General features: G+C 33.9%; 1 protein-coding gene and 1 pseudogene across 4 annotated transcripts in view; both read right to left on the bottom strand.

The window, feature by feature from the left end:
• The window catches only part of ZZZ3 (zinc finger ZZ-type containing 3), a 96350-nt gene that overhangs the window by 56281 nt on the left and 19433 nt on the right, over positions 1 to 20636 (bottom strand). For 2 of the 4 annotated variants that reach the window (XM_054566870.1, XM_054566869.1), the window contains exons 2-3: positions 5377 to 5509; positions 3636 to 3787 (exon numbers count right to left, since the gene is read on the bottom strand). Coding sequence is in view for 2 of the 4 variants with exons in the window: in XM_054566872.1 (XP_054422847.1) it covers positions 5377 to 5423 (47 nt within the window). In the remaining 2 variants the exon portion in view is untranslated. The remainder of the gene's footprint in view (positions 1 to 3635; positions 3788 to 5376; positions 5510 to 20636) is intronic. The other 2 variants (XM_054566872.1, XM_054566871.1) reach the window with 1 other exon arrangement.
• On the bottom strand, positions 7793 to 8268 carry LOC129065626 (protein S100-A10-like; annotated as a pseudogene).

Genomic DNA, 20636 nt, shown 5'->3' on the forward strand with positions numbered 1-20636 from the left:
TCCATATCTATAGAAATATTTTTATTTCTTTTATTTATGCTTATGCATTAAAAGTGTAACTCTAGAAAGCAATAATGATATCCACAGGCAAAATAATAACCCTGGAATATAGTCATTAGTTTTGTTTCTAAATATACATTAAGAACCTGAAAAAACAATTAAAATGAATAGTTTTTGTCCTGAAAGAGTGGGCCAAAAACATGGGTGTACATTATACACAGGAGCACACTATACATGGCAAAATACCGTAATGTTGGAAAGAGCAATATTTTACAAAAACATAAAAACAATCTGGTAATCTTTACTTTTTAAAATGTGATGCCAATTAAGGACATATAAATCTGAAATGATTCCACTCACGGGCATTCCTATCCTTTCTTTTCTTTCCAATACAAATAAGAGCAAAATCCCTGCTCTGTCATTATTAATGAAATAAGCCTATTATTATTAGTACCCAGAAGTATTATAAACATATATATCATTATAAAATACCACTGGTGAGGGCCTGTTTTATTTCTTCACCATTTCAGTGATCAAAACACGGAGCCATATGAAAGGTTAAACCCTTTGGTTTCTTTTGCTAAAAATGTTTTTATTCCACTCAACAAATACAATGAAGCCAAAGTGTTGCAATTCTCAAATCCTGTGCTTTTGGGCCAATATTTAAAGAGAAACTGTTTTATAATGCAGACCTTCTGGTATCTCAAACCCTTGTAACCCAGAGGACATACATCATGGGCATCTCCTGCAAGATTGTTAGAAATGCATTAACATCAGGCCCTGCCCCAGACCTATCAATTAATCAGATTCCCAGGTGATTTATTGCCTATGAGAGTTTGAGAAGCAGTGCCTTAGTCTACTGCATCCAGACAGTGTTTTATTAAAATAATAGTGTTATCAAGTTTCAAACTACTGTATTTTGCCATGCATAATAACCACTTTTCTGCCCAGATTTTTGAGGGAAAAATAAGGATGTGCATTATATATGGGTAGTACCTGAAATACCTTTTATCTGTTGTTGTGTTTTGTAATTATTTATTACATAAAATTTCTTGTACCATAGTATGTTCAAAATAAGTGCTAAAATCCCTTTACAAAACAAAGAAACAAGTATCTAAATATAAATAATTGAAATAAAAAATTTAAAATAATTGAAATAAAAAATTTAAACAATAGGTTTTTTCCCCCCCTGAAAAGTCTGGGCCTAAGACATGGGTACACATTTTACATGGGAGCAAATTATACACAGCAAAATATGGTAAATTAAACTTATTTATAATATATCCTTTAATTCTTATTTGATCCTAATAATAAAAAAATCTATAAATAAAGCCATGATCTTTTGGCAGAGAACTATAAAAATCTCTTGCCTGAAATTAACATACTGCATGAACTCAAGGTAATAAATTGCTTAAAATTCTGAAGAGTAGAGTTAAATGAATATTTAAAACCCTTCTCCCTGATGATTTTCTTCTGTTCTACCCTTTTTCTTCATCTTTTCTATTTTAGACAGGCATACATAAAGGCATATACTTTCTGTAATTATCTGATAAACCGAATACAAAATTCAATGACCAAACAGGACTAAAAATGTCCTGATTATCTCAACCAAGTCTAAACACTGTTTTGCCATGCTTAGCAAAGCATTACAGACTAAAGCAATTGTTTTCCTCATTTCAACTGCATAATACAGTCACTGAAAAAATTCAGAGAATTTCTTTGAAGCACAAAATAAAATTCCTGACAAAAATTACGTTGCCAAAGGAACAGAAAGAAACTCAGTTTCAAACTAGTATCTCAGAAAAGACTCCTGCTAGTTAACTAAATAGGAGGCACATGGTGAAATCTTTAACCAGACTCAATTGGAACTGGAAATTCAATCACTCTAGTCTTAGAATTAAAGGAAACTGTTAAGTTAACATATTCATATGAGCGAAACCCAATCTAGCAATTAGAATGAAGTTTTTCATATGTTATCCACCCCTAATGAATATGGCACTTTCTAGAATAGGGGGAAGAGAATATAATGATTCACTAGAATTAAACAGACTCTCCTCTCTTCCCGACCCTATTGTTTTCATCCTACTGGAGGACTTATCTGAGAAGGGTGGCAGTCAACCAATTCTCAGCCTTTCCATTCATAGTAAGCCCCAAATCCTACCTATAATTCCACATACCTCACCCATTTATTTATGTTGAACTAACCTTCCCCCAAATTTGAATCTATTTTTACCTCAAATTTACTAGGGTTCTGAAGCACTCTCTGAAATAGCATCAGCTATGTTTCAGAATGAAAATTTCTAGACCCCATGATCATATCTGCAGAAGTATATCAATAAGTAGTAGTGGGAAAAATAAACATTAAACTAAAATGGTCCATCTAATGAAATACTACTCCAGCTATCAGCTTAAGAAAAATAAACCTCAAAATGGTATTTGAAAGACAGTGCCTATAACTTTTTGCTCCTATTATAATTACCAAGGTAGTATAGTTTATTTTGGGGATTGAGGGACTGGTAATCATCCATTAACATCACTGTTCTAGTTGATTTTTATTATAATATTTAGTTTTATTAAATGGGATATTTTTAGGAAATTGGTCATGGTAACAGGTAGACAAACCAAAGTGCAAAGCAAAAGAAGCAAGAGCAATTGGGAAGTGTTATCCATATAAGATTCTTTTTCTGTCTGTCTAGAACAGCAATTTTTCAGCCAGTGTGCTGTGGTAGGCTCAATGGTATGCCACAACAATTTTTAAAACATGCATTACCTGACTATTTAGTCAGGGGCACTGACCTCTTTTCCCTTAGAAATATCAAATAAAGAAAATGGCAACAGTCAACACAACAATGGCTGTCCGGTGTGAGTAAATCAAAATTACATCTATTTGGAGGGTAGGGGGTCAGATCAGCAAAAAAAATAAATAAATAAAAATAATTTTTTTGGTGTGCTGCAGAATTTTAGTAATTTTTTTATCTGTGCTATGAGATGAAAAAGGTTGAAAAATCAAAGGTCTAGAATATAAACATAAACTGTTTAATAATGGTTCAGACTATCCTTGTCACACGATTCTTTTAAGACAATTTTCTTCAGCCCAGCAATAACATTATTTCTAGTAGGTCAAAAGTATCTAAAAGGTTAAAAGTAGGACAGTGAAACTGGGGAACCACCTGTGCAATTCAACTTATTCTTAATATTCACCTTTCTGAAGCCTGGGAACTCTATTATGTATTGTCTTGTATAAAAGGATCTTTTCTTTCTTTCCCATTGAGAGAGACAGATGTATGATTGACTGATTGATTGGTTGATAGATAGATAGATAGAGCTGAATGAATACACACTTAAAGAGACAACTGCGGAGAAAAAGGGGAAGTCAAGGAATTTCACAATGCCCTTGATCAAAAATACCTAGTGTCAAATATGCTGTAGAGATTCTAATGTACTTTAGTCACTTCCTTTATCCCTCTGGTGGGAAAAGAGTGGGAAAATATTCATCTCCATTCCCTATAACTCTATAATCCTATGAACTGTACAATTTCCCATGCAGAGTACTATAGAAAAATAAGAAGCTCCCCCCTCAAAAAAAAAAAATGAAATTGTAGTTGTCTTCACTACTGCAAAACTAAACAACTTACCTGTACAACCAAAGATCTATCATTGTGGAAATATTATCTCTTTTCCTTATCCTGAAGGAGTTGGAGCTATGATCTAGAATAGAGCTTAAGCATCAGGATTTCAGAGTTTCAGCTTCAGCCATGGAGAATACTAGAACCTCCTAAATTCCTTTCTTTAAAAATAAAATAATAAAAGAAAGAATTAAAGAAGCAAATTAACTTGTGCTAATAGATTTACCCCTTCTATAGTAAGAGGAAATAGCAGGTAACAGAATATCTGGTCACAGTAACATTGCTAGTAATTCTTGGTAACACTGTAGTCTCAGACATACTAAGAAATTGGAACAGGATTTTTAGGACAAAAAAAAATAGCTTGACACATACTAAATCCTTACAACTCAATATTAGTTTAATTCAAAATGTGACTCAGTTCTTCTTCTAGAGTCTCAGGCATTATTTTTTTGAGGTGACCCATAGACTTCCCTTGATAAGAGTCCTCATACAGAATTTATAAACTCTTATTCTAGAGGTGTTTCCAAATTTTGGCCTTCATATACAAAACTGGAAATTGAACAACAAAAATAATTTAGGTCATGCACACCAAAAATCAACCAAGTTTCCTATATCTACATGATAACCTTGATAATTATTAAAGTGTTACGAGACTATTATAAAAGGAAACTTCTATTATTTTGGCATATGGACTTTCAACAAGGACAAAAACAATAAGGATTTTCTGGTTTTATTACCCAGTTGGCCAGATATTTTAATTACCTTAATTAAATTCCATTTCTTGGACAGTATGTTTAATTACAGTTTTATTTTTATAATAATGTTATTATAATATCCCTTTCAGAGAATCTGCCTAAATGGGTTATAAATGTCCATTTGAAAACACGGAGGAACACTAGGAAAAAGACTAGCAAAGTTTATGATGGAAACTGTCCCTCTGTTATAAGCATAAAACTAGGTATTCTAAAAGTGGCACTATTTTCGGTGAAGGATTACAATTTTAAAACTGATGCAATTATCAAGCTTTGTAAACTAGAGTTACTGCCTAGTAAAAACATTATAGTTTTAGTCAGCTAGAAAGGGGACAAGGCTGATACGTAATATCTATAGATGCAACCTCTCCCAAATGTGCCTTGTCAATTCTTGAAAAGCACAAGGTAGGAAAACTGAGTTAGGGAATTTAATACTACACTAAAAAAAAAAAAAAAAAAAAAAAAAAAAAGGTTGTAAATTGACATGAGGAGGGTACACAGTGAAAACATGGTCCTATAAAAAGTAATCCTTAACTTGAAAATTCACTCTTAGAACAAGGATTCCAACTACCAATTCCTTTGTACCCAATCTTGAAGGCCTTTCACAAACATGGCAAAACATTATATTCTACAGTGCATGGTGCTGATGGCATTCATCAGAGACAAAGATGATCCACAATATACAATGTGTCTGAGTATACACTGATACGCCTATTCTAGCACTCAATCAAGTTCTGGTCAGCCATGTTATTACCTTTTCGTATAGGGTTTATTATAGGAATACCATCCATCATGATATTTACCAGGCAAGGATATCTGCAACTGTTATTTTCCCATAAGAACTCATACTCACAGCTGAGTTCTACCAGTATTAAGACAGACAGGATCATGCAGATGTGTATCGAAAAAGCCTGATACATTGAAAAACAAACCTTAGTCAATTAATTCTAACACTACAGCCTACTTGGCCTTAATTAAGATTACATTTTTTTTCTTACCTTTTAAAAAGTGTTTCGCCTAGTATTTGATTCCCAAGCGTCTGCATTTATCTGTCATCACTGTTAATGTCCATGTTACATTGAGACTTCAGGTATTAATTATTTATATGGTTGTACTAGCACAACTTGGTATCTGTGAAGGGAAACCACAATATAGTCACTATGGATATGTAACTGTTTACAGATCTGTGGATAAAACTGGCATTTCTAAACACACAGCACATTGCATTTTCTAATTACAAAAATAATTCCTTATATTTAGCTATAAAATGGTCTTCAATGATAGATGATTTGCTAACACTCTTACAAACGTTTCTCAGAGTACCCACATAAAATATTTCAAAATTTAATTCAGAATTTAAATTCTCACAAATTTGAGAGCTCCTTAGATTCCTTTTGACTATCAACATAAATATACATCATTTTCTGTTAAGTATGTAATTTCTCAGACATGAGTAGACAGTACTGGTTTTGTATTATACAATAATATTACAGAATAAATCTATAATAGTTAAGAATGTAGTAAAAAAGATCCCTTAAATGTGACTTTAATATATTTGATGCTTTTTAAAGTAATATTTTTGCTTTGGTTAGATTATCCCTCTGTGACTAATTTGTCAACATTATTTGGGAAGTAAATAGAAAATAAAAATGACCAAAACAATGAAGAAATAAACCAAATTGTAACTATAAATATTCCTTAAAAGTCAGCTTCTTAAAAACACAAACTTGGTTGTAGGCCCCAAGTCTGAAAAACACATCGATGTGCTTATGATGAAAAAAAGCAGCATATGAAAATTTTCTACCAGTTTATTAGTGGAAAAAATGAGCCACAAAAGAAAACCAAACAAACACACTTTACTCATACGTATCAAGGAAAGACACCTATGAATGCCATTCTAAAATGATTCACCATGATATACCATTCCAAATTCCTATGTAATAAAAAGAAAGAAAAAGACTACCAAGAAAATGTAGACAGCCTTATGCTGTTTTGTGGATAAAACGTGTTACTGGAGTTGATCTCAGTAAAATCTTTCTCAGTAAAATCTTTCATTAACATTAGATCTTCTCAGTAAAATCTTTCATTAACATTAGAGTAGAAAGTAATATATCAAATATACTTAAATTTTTTTTAATTGGGAGAAGAAAATTAGATAGTAATTAAAAAACACTGACATCTATCCTCAAACATTTAAAACAATTCTCTATTCATTTTTTCACATATTAAAAGACTTTAAGTAATTAAACATAAAAAATTAACAGTTTTAAGTATTCCTAAAGTTGCTATAAATTTTCTTGTAAAAAGCAAAGAAGTTAAAAATAATCAAAACTCATATTCCCTACACTGCATTCTTCATTTCATTCGCTATACATTTCAAATTTAAGCATTCTGCACAAATGCCACATGCGTTCTGGAGCAGATAAACTACTTTGAATTGTAAAACCTACACAACAATTTTTTATTTGAATCATTTAACTATAGTAACTTACTTCCAAAGGTTTAAAAAACCTGGCTATTTCATCTTTTAAAAAGCGTACAAAGCAGGAAACAAACCATTTAAATCCTGTTCCTAACGCCTCTCATTTATTCCTTGCCACAGAGCTCTGCTTGTTTTCACATACTAACTAATAAATTCATTGACTATTCAAGAACCAAAAGCAAATCCAAAAACCAATCTTAACTGAAAAGAATTACTTTTCCTACTATTTGCAAGTTAACACTGGTACTACTGTGTCAAATAGATTACAGGACCTCAGATGCATGGCACATATGAAATCACCTCAAAAGACTACAGAAAGTCTCACCAGAAACTATCAATTCTAGTGATATAGCAAAGTCATAAGCCACACCACTTACTATAAAAATAAAACTGTGAAGTCTAAGCTAAATTATACAACACTGAAAATTTTTTTTCTTTCTTTTTTCTTTTTCTTTTTTGTCTCTGCCTCCCCCCACCACTTTCCCTGGCCCCCTCCCTCCTTCCCTCCCTCATGAAAATTTTTTTTAGTTTAATAAGATCCTGGGAAAATACTCAAAAGAAAGGTTATACTATAGACTCAATTCTTCAGTTGTTGTACGTGAAAATATCAAATATGTGCACTATATTATGCCTTTAAATAATTTTAAAAGAAATAGGAATATTCAAAGTCAGCTGTAAAAATCATTTGGAATAATGGTCAAAGACAGAAATACCTTTCCCAGACAATTATGCTTATCACAGTTACCTGCTATAGAGAGCTGAACCAATTTTTTTTTTTTTAAGAAACTAAAAAAGAAACTTGTTTATTGAGGCAAGAGAATGCAAGCAACATAAAAATCAAAAGCTTATCTGGCTTTAAATAGCTTTTCTTCTCTTACCATATGGGGCTGGGATTTTATATGTGCATTTTCTAAAGGTTCCAATCTGCTCATAGAGTAATACAGGGGAAAGCTGTGTGGCAGAAAACTCGTACTAAGGTAAGAGTAACTTCTCGGTGCTGCCTACTTCTTTCCCTTCTGCTTCACCTGTACTACAAAATAGTTGTTGAAAGTGATGAGGAGCCCAGCAGTTAGCTGCAAAAAAAGTTCTGAAACCCAGCCTGCCATCTTGGCACTGGTCCAGGTCTTTCATTATTTTGTCCACAGCCAGATTTCCAAAAATTTATGGAAACTCGTTTCCCATAAGTACTCTCTGGTCCTCCTTTGTTAAGCAGCCTGTATCCCCAGCAAGTCTGTAAAATTTGAACATCATGGTTTCCATGGCATGTTCCATTTGGGAGGGCATTTTGGTGAGGTCTTGGCCAACTTGCAACAGGATCTCTGGGCTGACTGAGATGCACAGATGGTGACAAATCAAATTTTTATTTGATACAAAGTATGGCCAAAGAAGAGCACTTTTTCTGCTCCCTAAATTGTTTGGAACCACAGGTCCAGTGTCTTAGATATCTTCTACAGATTTTAGATATAAGCCTATTTCAATGTCAAGAGAAAGACAGCACAAAGAACATCAAATTTAGTGGAAGGAGATAGAAGTATGATTTCTGCCCCTGTAATAACTGACCATATCAAACCACTTTGTGCTTCTGTACTTCATTTTTTCATCTATAAAACAAGAGACAAAATACATGCCTACTACATCTCAGAGGGTCAAAAGAGATTATGTCTGTGAAGTAACTTTAGTTTGTTGGTTTTCAGACTTTAGGGTGCCCAAGAAATTTCTGAAACCAACCACCACAGAAATTCAGATGTAGCACTCTGGACATGCATGCATAAATCTATAGTTTTCATTAACCACTTTAGGTCATCCCAAGTTCCACTTGGGGCTCCCCCAAGGAAGAAGATCATGTTTTGAACAAAACTGCATTAGTTTCTTCTGAGACTTTAGTTGTAAGCACTACTCTAGGTACTTGTTTAAAACGCAAATTTCTAAACCTCATCCTTAGAAATTCAGATTCAGTAAACTTGGGACAGGACACAGAATCTTAATTTTATCAAATACTACAGGTGATTCAAATATAAGTGGTTCATGATTCATCCTTTTAGAAACCCTGAACTAAATTCTTCCATTCATATTTCAAATCCTTCCCCAACTCTCTAGTGTGATCAACCATATCCAACCTTAGACCTCATCATCACTTGAGCTAATAATGCACCCCCCTTGTAACTGGCCCCTCTACTTTAAGTCTTGTGCATTACAAGTGCATGGTCCCAGAGTTTACTGAAATGCACTTATGTCACTCTCCTATTTAAAACCCTTCCTAGAGACTTCTTTCTGGCCAAGACTGAAACAACTAAAAATCTGGACAAATGTGTTAAAAGTTGTTTTTCAGACGTTGGTAACCAGGTAAAGTAGAACAGTGATCAATGAAAAAGGAGAAACATGAAACTAAGCCTTTAATTGTCCCAGTTTGCTGCTTAGAGTTTCCAGGATGCAGAACAGGGAGAGTTATCCCAGACAAAGTGTAGCAGTCTCCCTAAGACGATGAAGTGAGGAGTCTGGAGAGACCAAAATAGCCAGGGTCTCCAGAACACTGTACCAGAAAGGTAGGAGCTGTGGAGAGAGCAAAGACAGACCTCAGAAGCTCTGCAGAGATGCCCCTCAAGTCTTGAGTTGACTACAGATCACACTGAAAAACCATTCATAAGGACTACAGAAAAAGAAACACACAGCCAAGGGTATGCTGGAAAAATGTGTAACTAGGGGCAATGAGTGGTTTGCAGTTAATGGTTTACAGTGTTACGATGTCTGCAGTGTCAATACTCCTATCCATCAGGTGATATCACCAAGTGCAAAGTTAGGAAGAGATACAGTGTAGCAAATTACCACCAAAACACAAAAAGAATAATATGTAATAATACAAGTGGAGGTAATGAGTTTTGAATATTTGTTACCTTTGCTCTTAACATAATTTTAATTATAAGCCTATATGATTTGATTCTATTAAGAATTAAACTGGCTCACAAACTTCCTGACATTTTAACAATTGACTTAGGCAAAGCGCTAGCATATCAGTGCCCATGGCTCACATAGGGTCATGAACACCTACCAAACAGAGCAGATAACCTCAGAATTCACAGGACATCAAGTGCAGTGTTAAGAACGGTCATTGACTCAGTAGTGGGGCAAAATGAGCTCTAGACTAAATATAGCTTTGGTCCCACCTAACAAAATTAAAAACAAGTTGCAAAACAATAAAGCCATTGCCAAGGAACTTAACTGTGTCCCAGAACAATGCTCAAGAATATTTACAGAAATACAAAGATGTCCAGGACCAAACAAGGTAAAATTGATGTCTGACAGGAAAGTACCATCCATAATGAGAAAAGTCAATCAAGAGAAAAAGACCCATCCATACATGACAAATTTATTAGACAAGAACATTAAATCAGTTATTATAACTGTAGTCTATATAACTAGTTTATATGTTCAAAAGGTAAACAGAAATATTAACCATGTGAAGTACAGATATGAAAGGTATTAAAAAAAACAAACTGATTCTTCTAGTAATGAAAAATGCTGATTGGACTGACAAGAGATTAGCCACTGCAAAGAAAATGCCAAAATATCCTGGCTGGGTGGATCGGCTGGTTGGAGCATTATCTTGTACAACAAGATTGCAGGTTCGATCCCCAGTTGGGGTGCATAGGAGAGGCAACTGATCAATGTTTCTCTCTCACACTGATGTCTTTCTCACCTCTCTTATCAATAAACATATCCCCAGGAGAGGATTAAAAAAAAAAAAAATCAATCAACAGAAAGACACAGTAATAGAAACTATACAAAATAAAACAGAGAGAACACCACAAGAAAAAGCATAAATAGCCTTGGCTGGCGTGGCTCAGTGGCTTGAGCGCTGGCCTGGGAACCAAAGGTTCCTGGTTCAATTCCCAGTTAGGGCACACACTTGGGTTGTGGGCCACGTTCCCAGCAGGAAGTGTCTGAAAGGCAAAGACACAATGATGTTTCTCTCTCTCCCTTCCTCCTTCCCTTCCCCTCCCTCTACAAACAAACAAATACATGAATAAAGTCTTTAAAAAAGAAAAAGCATAAATGAGCTGTGGGATACCACCAAACACCCTAGTATATGGGTAACTGACATACCCAAAAGAAGAAAAAATTAATAAAACATCTGAAAAAGTAATGGCCCCAAAATCTTCTAATTCAATGTAGATTATATACTCACAGGTCAAAGAGAATAAATAAAGCGAAACAGAAGAGACATGAAGGCAATTATAGCAAACTACATCAAAACTAAATTGCTCTAAACCGGTAATAAAAAGGTATTTTAAAAGCAGACAGAGAAAAATAACAGATTGTACACACAAGAAAAATAAGACTGACAGCAGACTACTCACTGGAAACGAGACAGTAAAGTTTGTTTAATATATTGAAAGAAACTATCAACTAAAATTCCAATAGCTAGAAAAAAATTTTTAAAAATTAAGGTACAATAAAAATTTCAAATTGTAACTGTTAAAAGAATCCATCACAAGCATTCACTAGAAGAAATGTTAAAGGATGTTCTTCAAGCAGAAGGAAAAAGATACTAGACGGAAGTCTGGATATACCTAAAGGAAAGAAAAGCACCAGAAATGGTAAATGATTACAAATACCAACAGATTTTTCTATTTTATACCTTAATTTTTTAATCTCTTTAAAAGATAACTGACTAAAGCAAAAAAAAAAAAAAGACAATAATGTATCATGATGTTCATAACATTCATAACATACATGAAAGTAAAATGCAGTAATAGCACAATAGCCAGGTTGGGGGGAATACAATGTTGCCACACTCTTTTACTACATGTGAAGCAGTATACTATCACTTCAAGATATACTGTAGATGTATGCATACGATGGACCCTAGAGGAACCACAGGAAGGAAGGAAGTGGGGGTAGGGGAGGAGGGATTTAGTAAGCCAACAAAGAAAAGAAAATAAAAATACTTTCTAATAAACTCAATCCAAAAGAAGGAAGAATAAGAGGAAAAAGGAAACAAAAAACATACAGGAGAAATTTTTAAGCAGTAACAGCAAGATAGATTTAAATTTAACTATATCAAATAATCACTTTAGCCACTTGAAACAACTGATCTAAAACAGGTAAAAGTAGTTTAGTTATTTGGAAAAAGTTACTTGAAAAGAGTAACAATAACTTTTAAAGAATTCAAGTCATATAAATTATGACCACAATGAAATTAAATTAGAAAGCAGTAACAGGCCTCTGGTCAAGATGGTGACATAGGCAGACAGGGGTCCTCTCTTTGCACAACCACATCAAAATTACAACTAAAATACAGAACAACCATCACTCAGAACTGTTGGAAACTGAAATGAATGGAAGTCTGACAACTACAAAATTAAAGAAACCACAGCCATCTAGACTGGTAAAAGGGGCACAGACAGAATGGGCTGCTCCCTCACCCACATGTGGTGGATAAAAATTTGGAAGGGATACCTCCAGAACCAGGAGTCCCAGCCCCCACCAGGACTCCCAGCCCCCACCAGGACTCCCAGCCCAGGTTCCAGTGCCAGGAAGATAAGTCTCCACAACATCACTACAGTTTTGTACTTTAACTTCAAGTAAGCTCTTCACAAATACAGAATAAAATCAAAGAGTATTTTTCCCTTTCCAGAGGTGAATTCTTGAGTTACTCTGTAACACAGCTAACTCAGCCAGACTCAAGGAGTCCAGTGGTTTGTAAACAAACCATTAACTGTTCTTAATTATATATCAACAAAGCATGTTTATTTCTGGAATAGAAGCTCTGGCTTATTGAAGAAATTAAAGAAACCTTGGAATGTTCGGACAGAAGACATTTGAAAACCATGGGAATACACAAAATTCAGTCTTTGAAAAATTCTGTAAACATAACAATCAAAGGTGATTTGTCTATATAATACAAACAGAGCTACAGCATATATTTTAAAGGAATCCAAGTATAATGGGAAAAAAAAGTTTTAGGTTCCAATCCAAACTAAATCACTTCCTAGTTATGTGACTTTGACCAATTAAGTTTTGACACTAATTCCTTGTCTGTAAAACTGGGGGCGGGATGGGGGGAGATGCCTTCTTACCACATAGACTTGTCCTGTGAATTAAATGCAGTTAATTTATATAAAGTACCCCAGTACATAATGTAAAATCAACATATGTATATAACAATGATTGTTAACATTAATTATGTCCAGTATGCCAGGCACCATGCTTTATATGCACTATCTCATTTAAAACTCTCAAAAAAAAAAATCTATGGAGGTATTATTCCCATCTTGTATATGAGAAAACTAAGGCTTAAAAGGTTAAATGTTGGGTTAGCAAAAAAGTCCATATGGTTTTTTCCATAAAATAAGATACATTTTTCATTTTCACCAATAACTTTATTGCTTTGGGTATTTCAAGAATGTCAGCTATCTCCTGCATGGTATAATGTGAATTGTTCTCAAGTAATGTCTTGTTTTGATCACTATCAACTTCAAATGGTCTACCCGACCATGGAGCATTGTCCAGTGAGAAATCTCCAGCACAAAGGTACTCAAACCACTTTTGACCCGTTCAATTGGTCACAGCACCTTCTCCATACACTGTACAATCTTTTTTTGCATTTCAGTTGCATTTTTACCTTTTCTTGAAATAATGTAGTATGCCAAAAATGTTGCTTATTTTCTTCCATCTTCAATATTAAAATGACTACACAAAAACTCACCAATTTTGGTAAGTTTTTTTAAAATGCAAGCTGATGTGGCAGCTGTCACAATACAATCTAACAAAATTGTCTCCAATGAGGTTAAACACAACTAAGCACTACTAGAGCCATCTTACAGAAAAAAAACGAGCTTTTTGGCCAGCCCAGTATTTTATCCAACATTATAAAGAGAATTAAGTGGCAGAGCAAAGAGCCTTAACCACTCTACTAATACTACACAACAACAAAGAACTTTCTCATACCTTCACAATAATCTCAAAAGTAGACAGGCTAGACATCATCTCATTTCCAGAATATGGCAACAACTCAAGAAATCCCTCTGATCACACAATAGAACCAGAACCTGAACCTAGGTCTCTGGTCTAAATTCAATCCATAAGATTCTGTGACTCTACATTATGCTACTAATTTTATAAACACTGTGAATAAAGAACTCCATCCAGGGAAAAATAAGGTAGATTACACCTGAAAAAATAGATTGATACGTGATTTATGTTAACTGATGCTTCTTCGCAATGGCTGTCAACATTCAAGTTTTCCAGAAGTTAAAAATAGATTTACTTGATAATATAAAGACTTCATACTCCTCACACAAAATCTGTAAGAATAAAAAACAGCCTATTGCTGCCCTGGCTGGTGTGGCTCAGTAGACTGAGTGCAGGCCTGCAAACCAAAGGGTCACTGTTTCAATTCCCAATCGGGGCACATGCCTGGGTTGTGGGCAAGGTCCCCAGTAGGGGGCACACAAGAGCCAACCACACATTGATGTTTCTCTCCCTTTCTCCCTCTTTTCACCTCTCTCTAAAAATAAATAAATAAAATCTTTAGAAAAATAGCCCAGTGCTAGTCAAAAGTAGGAGATATTTTGAAAAGTCTATTATTATTTCCTGTAGAATGTTTTTTGCTTAATGAATGACATCATTTAACAGAAGAGAGTTTTATACTTCCTTGTAAATTATTCAGTCTCTCCTGCAGTCAATCCCCCTCTTTGTTCATTAACAGAGAACGGATATCCATCTATGGAGAGCTGAGACATGAACACAAGGCAGTGCATACAGCTTGATACCAAAAATGCACATCATTTTATTTATTTCCTATTAATCTCCTAAAACAGAAAACTTAAGAGAAGCAAGCCAGTTTCATAGTTAATACTGATACGGGATCAAAAGATTTTTAAAATCAAAATTACAATTTTTCTTCTAAAATTACCTTTACTTTGGGTTTTAGTCTTGACAATATTTTTAAGTGTTTAAAAGGAACACCTACTTTTTTTTTTTTTTTAAACCCAACAGGGGTATGAGCAAATGTGGTCACGTTATTAATGACAACAGTGAAATTACAGTATAGTGGAAAAGAAAGTTTACAACAGATAATACTGGGTTAACTGGATATCTACATGGAATAAAATATGTTTTGACTACTACCTCCTATCATACACAAAAAGCAGTTCAGAAAGACTATGGGTCTAAATGTGAAGGGTAAAAAATAAAGCCCATTAAGAAAAAACAAAACAAAACAGGAGAGCATCTCCATGACCTTGGAGCAGGCAAAGATTTTATTATAAAACAATTCACAAAAAGCAGCATTTGAAAAAATGCATCAACTGGATTATATTATAGTTTAGAACTTCTGTTCAGCAAAAGACAACAATTAAGAGAATAAACATGCAACCCACAGAGTGGCAGAAAGTATTTGTGACTCATGTTTAAAACATATTTTATAAATTCGTATAAACCAGTAAGAACAAGACAATCTAATTTTTTTTAAGTGGGCAAAGACTTGACCAAGCATTTCACACACAAGAGATACAATTAGCCAGTAATATGTAATGATGGTCTATTTCATCAGTCATCAAAGAAATGAAAATCAAAACGAGTTAAGATTTTTTAAAAAGACAAAATCAAATGTTAATCAGAATGTAGAGCAACCAGAACTCTAATATGCTACTGGCAGGAGAGCGAATTGATACAACCACTTTGGAAAACTGTTTGGCAATATCTACAGTTCAATAAATACATACTGGCTGACCCAACCATTTCAATCCTAGGTATATACCTATACCAAATAGAAATGCATACATGTGGGGGAAAAAAAAAAGAAATACATGCATCTGTTTACCTAAAAACATGTACAAGAATGTTCATAGAAGCACTATTTGTAACTACCTCGATGCCCACCAACAGGATATATTACTTGCTGATTATTCAAAATGAAACAGTATATAGAGTAAGGAAAATAAGCTCAAAGTTCACGCAACAATATAAAGTTCACAAGCATACCGTTTAGCCAAAGAAGACAGATACAAAGAGCATACTATGTTTCGGTTAATATAAAATTCAAGAGCAGGTAAAACTAGTATGTGATAATACAGTTAATTTAAGCATGGCTGGCCCCATGTACATGTACACATGTATATTTGCATGCACACAAACTCACACAGCCTACGATGCAAGCAGCACCAATCATAGCCGCTCTGTGAGATCTGTTATATGGCTAACGAGGCATCCTAAGAGACAGGATTCTAGAGTGCAAAAAATACAGCTGAAACTTTCCATGGCCGAGCAACAGGGGCAAAAAGTGCCCTAGAAGAACATCATATAAGTACTTCGATTTAGCTTTACCTGTAGCTAAACAACCTCAACTGTTCAATTTTGAAAGTTGAAAAATACCCTTAGTTGACTGATGACTTACAGGAAATGAGAGGAGAAAGCATCATTCTTAGATACAAACTAGCTTGGTTATTCCTGGAACAGACTAGCTCAGAAATGATTCTTGAACTAGCAAGACTGATTCATTTCAAGATACATTAAGCACATGTTTTATACTATGCACTTACCATCTAAGACATGATCTCAGGTCTGCAAAACCATTTTTCTTTAATGGACACTTGCAACTTAGATATTAATAATTCAGCAGCCTATGTAAAATGTCTGATATAAAGATCCTTCTATCATCTTCGATTTTTATAAATGTTTTCCTTTTATCGAATTGTCATTTTTTTCACTACATTATTTTTCATAGCTGCCTAACTGTATATAGCATTTTTTAAATGCTTACAGATAATTGATTATTAAGTGCTTACTTTAGAATAGTAAAAATGAGCCTTACATTTATAATAACTTTCAATTCAAATCCTACAATGCTGTACTTATAATGGCAATGAATTTGTCAATTAGGCCCTGACCAGGTAGCTCAGTTCATTAGACTGTCATCCCCATATGCCAAGGTTGTAGGCTGGATCCTGGTCAGGGCACATACAAGAAAAATCAACCAATGGATGCATAAAATAAATGGAACAACAAATCGATGTTTCTCTCCCCTCCAACCTCGCCCTCTCTCAATTAAAAATAAAAAATCAATAAATTAATTTGTCAATTAGTAAAATTTTTTAAAAAGGATAAATTGTCACTAATTTTATTGTGACTTTTATCTCTAAGGATGTTTAATGTCAGTTTCTTTAATAACCACAAGTTATAAATTATTATTTTCCCCTCTCTAAAAGCCATCCTCCATCTATTCTAAAAATTCTCAATGGTTTTGATCAACACAACAATCAGGAATGACAAGTAAGACTAGAAAAGGTCTTAAGAACAAATAATATAATCAAGAGGAGACAAACCAATGTAAAGATTCATTGAATTAGGACATTTTAGCATTCCTCTCTCAGGACAGAGTCCTTCCATCATAAATATTTTTTGATATCAATGTCAAGGGCTGAATATCTAAATTCAAAGACCTTTACTCTTACCAGATCTACAGCAATTACCCTAAGTTTTGCATTTTTTTTACTGTCATTTTTGCTCAGAGAGGACAAAACATTTTCACCAGCATAGTAATCCACCTCTAAGTGGATACTCCCCACATCTAAGATTCCATAATGGAAATTAAGAAGTTCCCAAACTAGTTCCAATATTTCAACTAACAACTGCCATGACAAATCTCATATAGTTGAATCTTGTTATCTACAGTATGTTCTATAAAGTTTCCACAAAATGTGAATTAGCCAATTTGGAACCATTTCTCCTAAGAGAAATGGAAGGCTAAGTTCCTACAAACCTCTGGACACATTTTCATCAGCGGATCAATACGTAACTTTGTTTTATGTGTGTTTCTGTTTAAAGACACCTTTACATTGTTGATTTATTAATACTGAACTCATTGCCAACAGGACTGTAATTCATTCTTGAATTAAACTTACCTAACACAAACTTTCTGCACTAGATAAATCACAACTTTACTGCACTTAACACTACACAGCACTTCAGCACTACACTTGGGGGTCATTTTAACAAAAAGCAAAATCTCACCCATTAAAAACACAAAATGCCTAAGATGTGGCACTAAATAGACCATGAAAAGAACACTGTTTACAGTATGATTGCTGAAAGAAGGCAGAACATAACTTTATTTAAGCTCAACTGGGAACTTGTGCCTTGGGCAACTCAAATTTTTCACCACTGTGCATGTCTTTGAATAACCACAAAAGCTCCAGGAATATTGACTTTGGGTGACAAACTGATTTTAACAAGTAGATGAGTATGTAAACATGAAACCTACAAATAAGAAAAAACTCTATTTGCATTTCTATTATTAGTTCTACTTATGTTTCTTGACTATAAAGTTATATGGGAACATTAGTTATCTCCCACTGCCGACCAGAAGGATTAATACAATTTGTTTAGTAAACAAAACCTTTGAAAATATAAATCATGTGGGAAACGAGTAAAACCTTTTATAGGAAAAAGGTTATCCAGAAAATACACACATGTAAAAAGCACATAGAAAATATCTTATCTTTATTCTTCTGCCCAGGAAAATTTACTATACTAATATAATATAGTTGGCTTAAGGTATATCATGTGTTTAGAACACATGGCACTGCAAAACCATTAAAGCGTTCTTAGCAACATATTGCAATACACAACAGCAAGCCTTCAGGGCTTCAATTTACAGTATCTGTGTGGAATACTTTTCTGGTTAGTTCCCTCACTTTTTTCAGTTCTCTCAGACATCACCATTATCGGGCTTCCCCAACAACCTTACATACGATATTTTTGGACAGCCACTCCCCACCTCCACACAACCACCATCTCCATCCTCATTACCATACTTTTAGTTTTTTCCACATTTATTACCGTCTGACAATATATTAGATTAAGCCATACAAAACTGACAATTTTTATGTCAAAAATGGTCAAATAACAGCAATTTTAAAAGGTTCAATCAATTATTTGCTGTCTCCACAACTTGAATATAAGTTCAAATGGAAAAAAAACTTTATCTGTCTTCTTTACTTTTAAAATCCAGAGCCTAGTCTAGAACTTGATACCGAATACGTATTTGTTAAATAAATAATTACTGTACAACAGCTTTAATATAAAGTACAAATACCTCCCATTCCAACAGCCACTTAACAAAATGGTATATTCCCTTCCATCCTTATCTCTAAGTGCGTTTTTAAAAGCAAAATTCGCACATATACTTAGTTTTGCATTCTGCTCCCCGCCCCCCCCACACACTTAACATGTCACAAGAGCATGGTCTTAAAACTTTTAACAGCCATACAAAACCTTCTAAGTCTCTAATTTAACTACATCAATTGTCATAATATTTAGGCTACTTCTGATATTTTTTACACTTGATTATAAATAACATTTTGATAAACATCCTTGTACACTGAATGTCTGCATCCCTGATTACTTCTTTACAATATACTTACTGGGTTACAGGATATAACCTTTATTAGGCCCTTGAAGGACAATTTCATGTTGCTTTTAAGATACAGCTGTATTTGTTAATGAAAATTTTAAATTTATTTCAAGTGATTCTGCAAGGAAGTCCAGTAAGATATGCTTATGAAGCTCATTTTACACATAGAAAACAAAGTTTATAATATGCTTTATTAATTTGCTATCAATCAATAAAGCTTTCAGTGTTTTCATGTTACTAATGCAATATAATTTTAGATTCAGGCCAACTAACTTATTATTTCATTTAGGTTTTTTTTCTAATAAACCTAATCAATTTTTAAAATAAAAATGTTTAATCCGACGTTTTGATTAAGAAAAAGAAAAAACTTCCTTTCAAAGAAAGTATAAATGGAGATGTGGGTATATAGGGTCTCATATTTTTATAATTTCTGCACATTAAAAAAAAAGTTAAACCTGAAGACTGCATGCCATAAATATAGGGTGGGGCAAAAGTAGGTTTACAAATGAGCACACAAAACAGAGTTTATTCTTGTATTATTTTTACTGTATTACTCTTTTTTAATTTTTTCAATTACAGATGACATACATTACTATATTGGTTTCAGGCATACACCCCAGTGATTAACAGTACATAACATAACAAGGGATCATCCTAATAAATATCACATTCATCTGATACCATACAGTTATTAGATTGACTATATTCCATATGCTGTACTTTACATCCCCATAACTGTTCTTTAACAAGCCATTTGTTCTTAATCCCTTCACCTTTTCACCCATATCCCCAACCTCACTCCCATCTGGCAACTATAGAAATGTTGTCAGCATCTACCAGTCAGTTTCTGCTCTGCTTGTTCATTTTGTTTTATAGGTTCAATTGCTGATATATATGTATTTATTGCCATTTTATTTTCACATTTTTTAATCTTTTTTCCTTTTTCTTAATTAAAGAAGACTCTCTCACATTTCATGTAACACTGGTTTGGTGGTAATGACCTCTTACCTTTTTCTTGTCTGGGAAGTTCTTTATGTGTCTTTCAATTCTAAATAATAGCTTTGCTGAGTAGAATGATTTTGGTTTTAGGTCCTTGCTTTGCATCTCTGAATATTTCTTGCTAATTCTTTCTGGTCTGCAAAGCTTGTTGAGATATCAGCTGACAGTCTATAATGGGAGATCCCTTATAGGTAACTAACTGCTTTTGTCCTGCTGCTTTTAAGATTTTCTTTGTCCTTAACCTTTTGCATTTTAATTATGATGTGTCTTGGTGTGGGTACTTTGGGTTCATTTTGTTTGGGACTCTGCACACTTTCTGGACTCATAACTAAGCCTATTTCCTTCAACAGGTTAGGGAAGTT

The sequence above is a fragment of the Pteronotus mesoamericanus genome, unplaced genomic scaffold, assembly GCF_021234165.1.
Source record: "Pteronotus mesoamericanus isolate MK-2021 breed Mesoamerican mustached bat unplaced genomic scaffold, CSHL_Meso_final contig_181, whole genome shotgun sequence".
Lineage (NCBI taxonomy): Eukaryota > Metazoa > Chordata > Mammalia > Chiroptera > Mormoopidae > Pteronotus > Pteronotus mesoamericanus.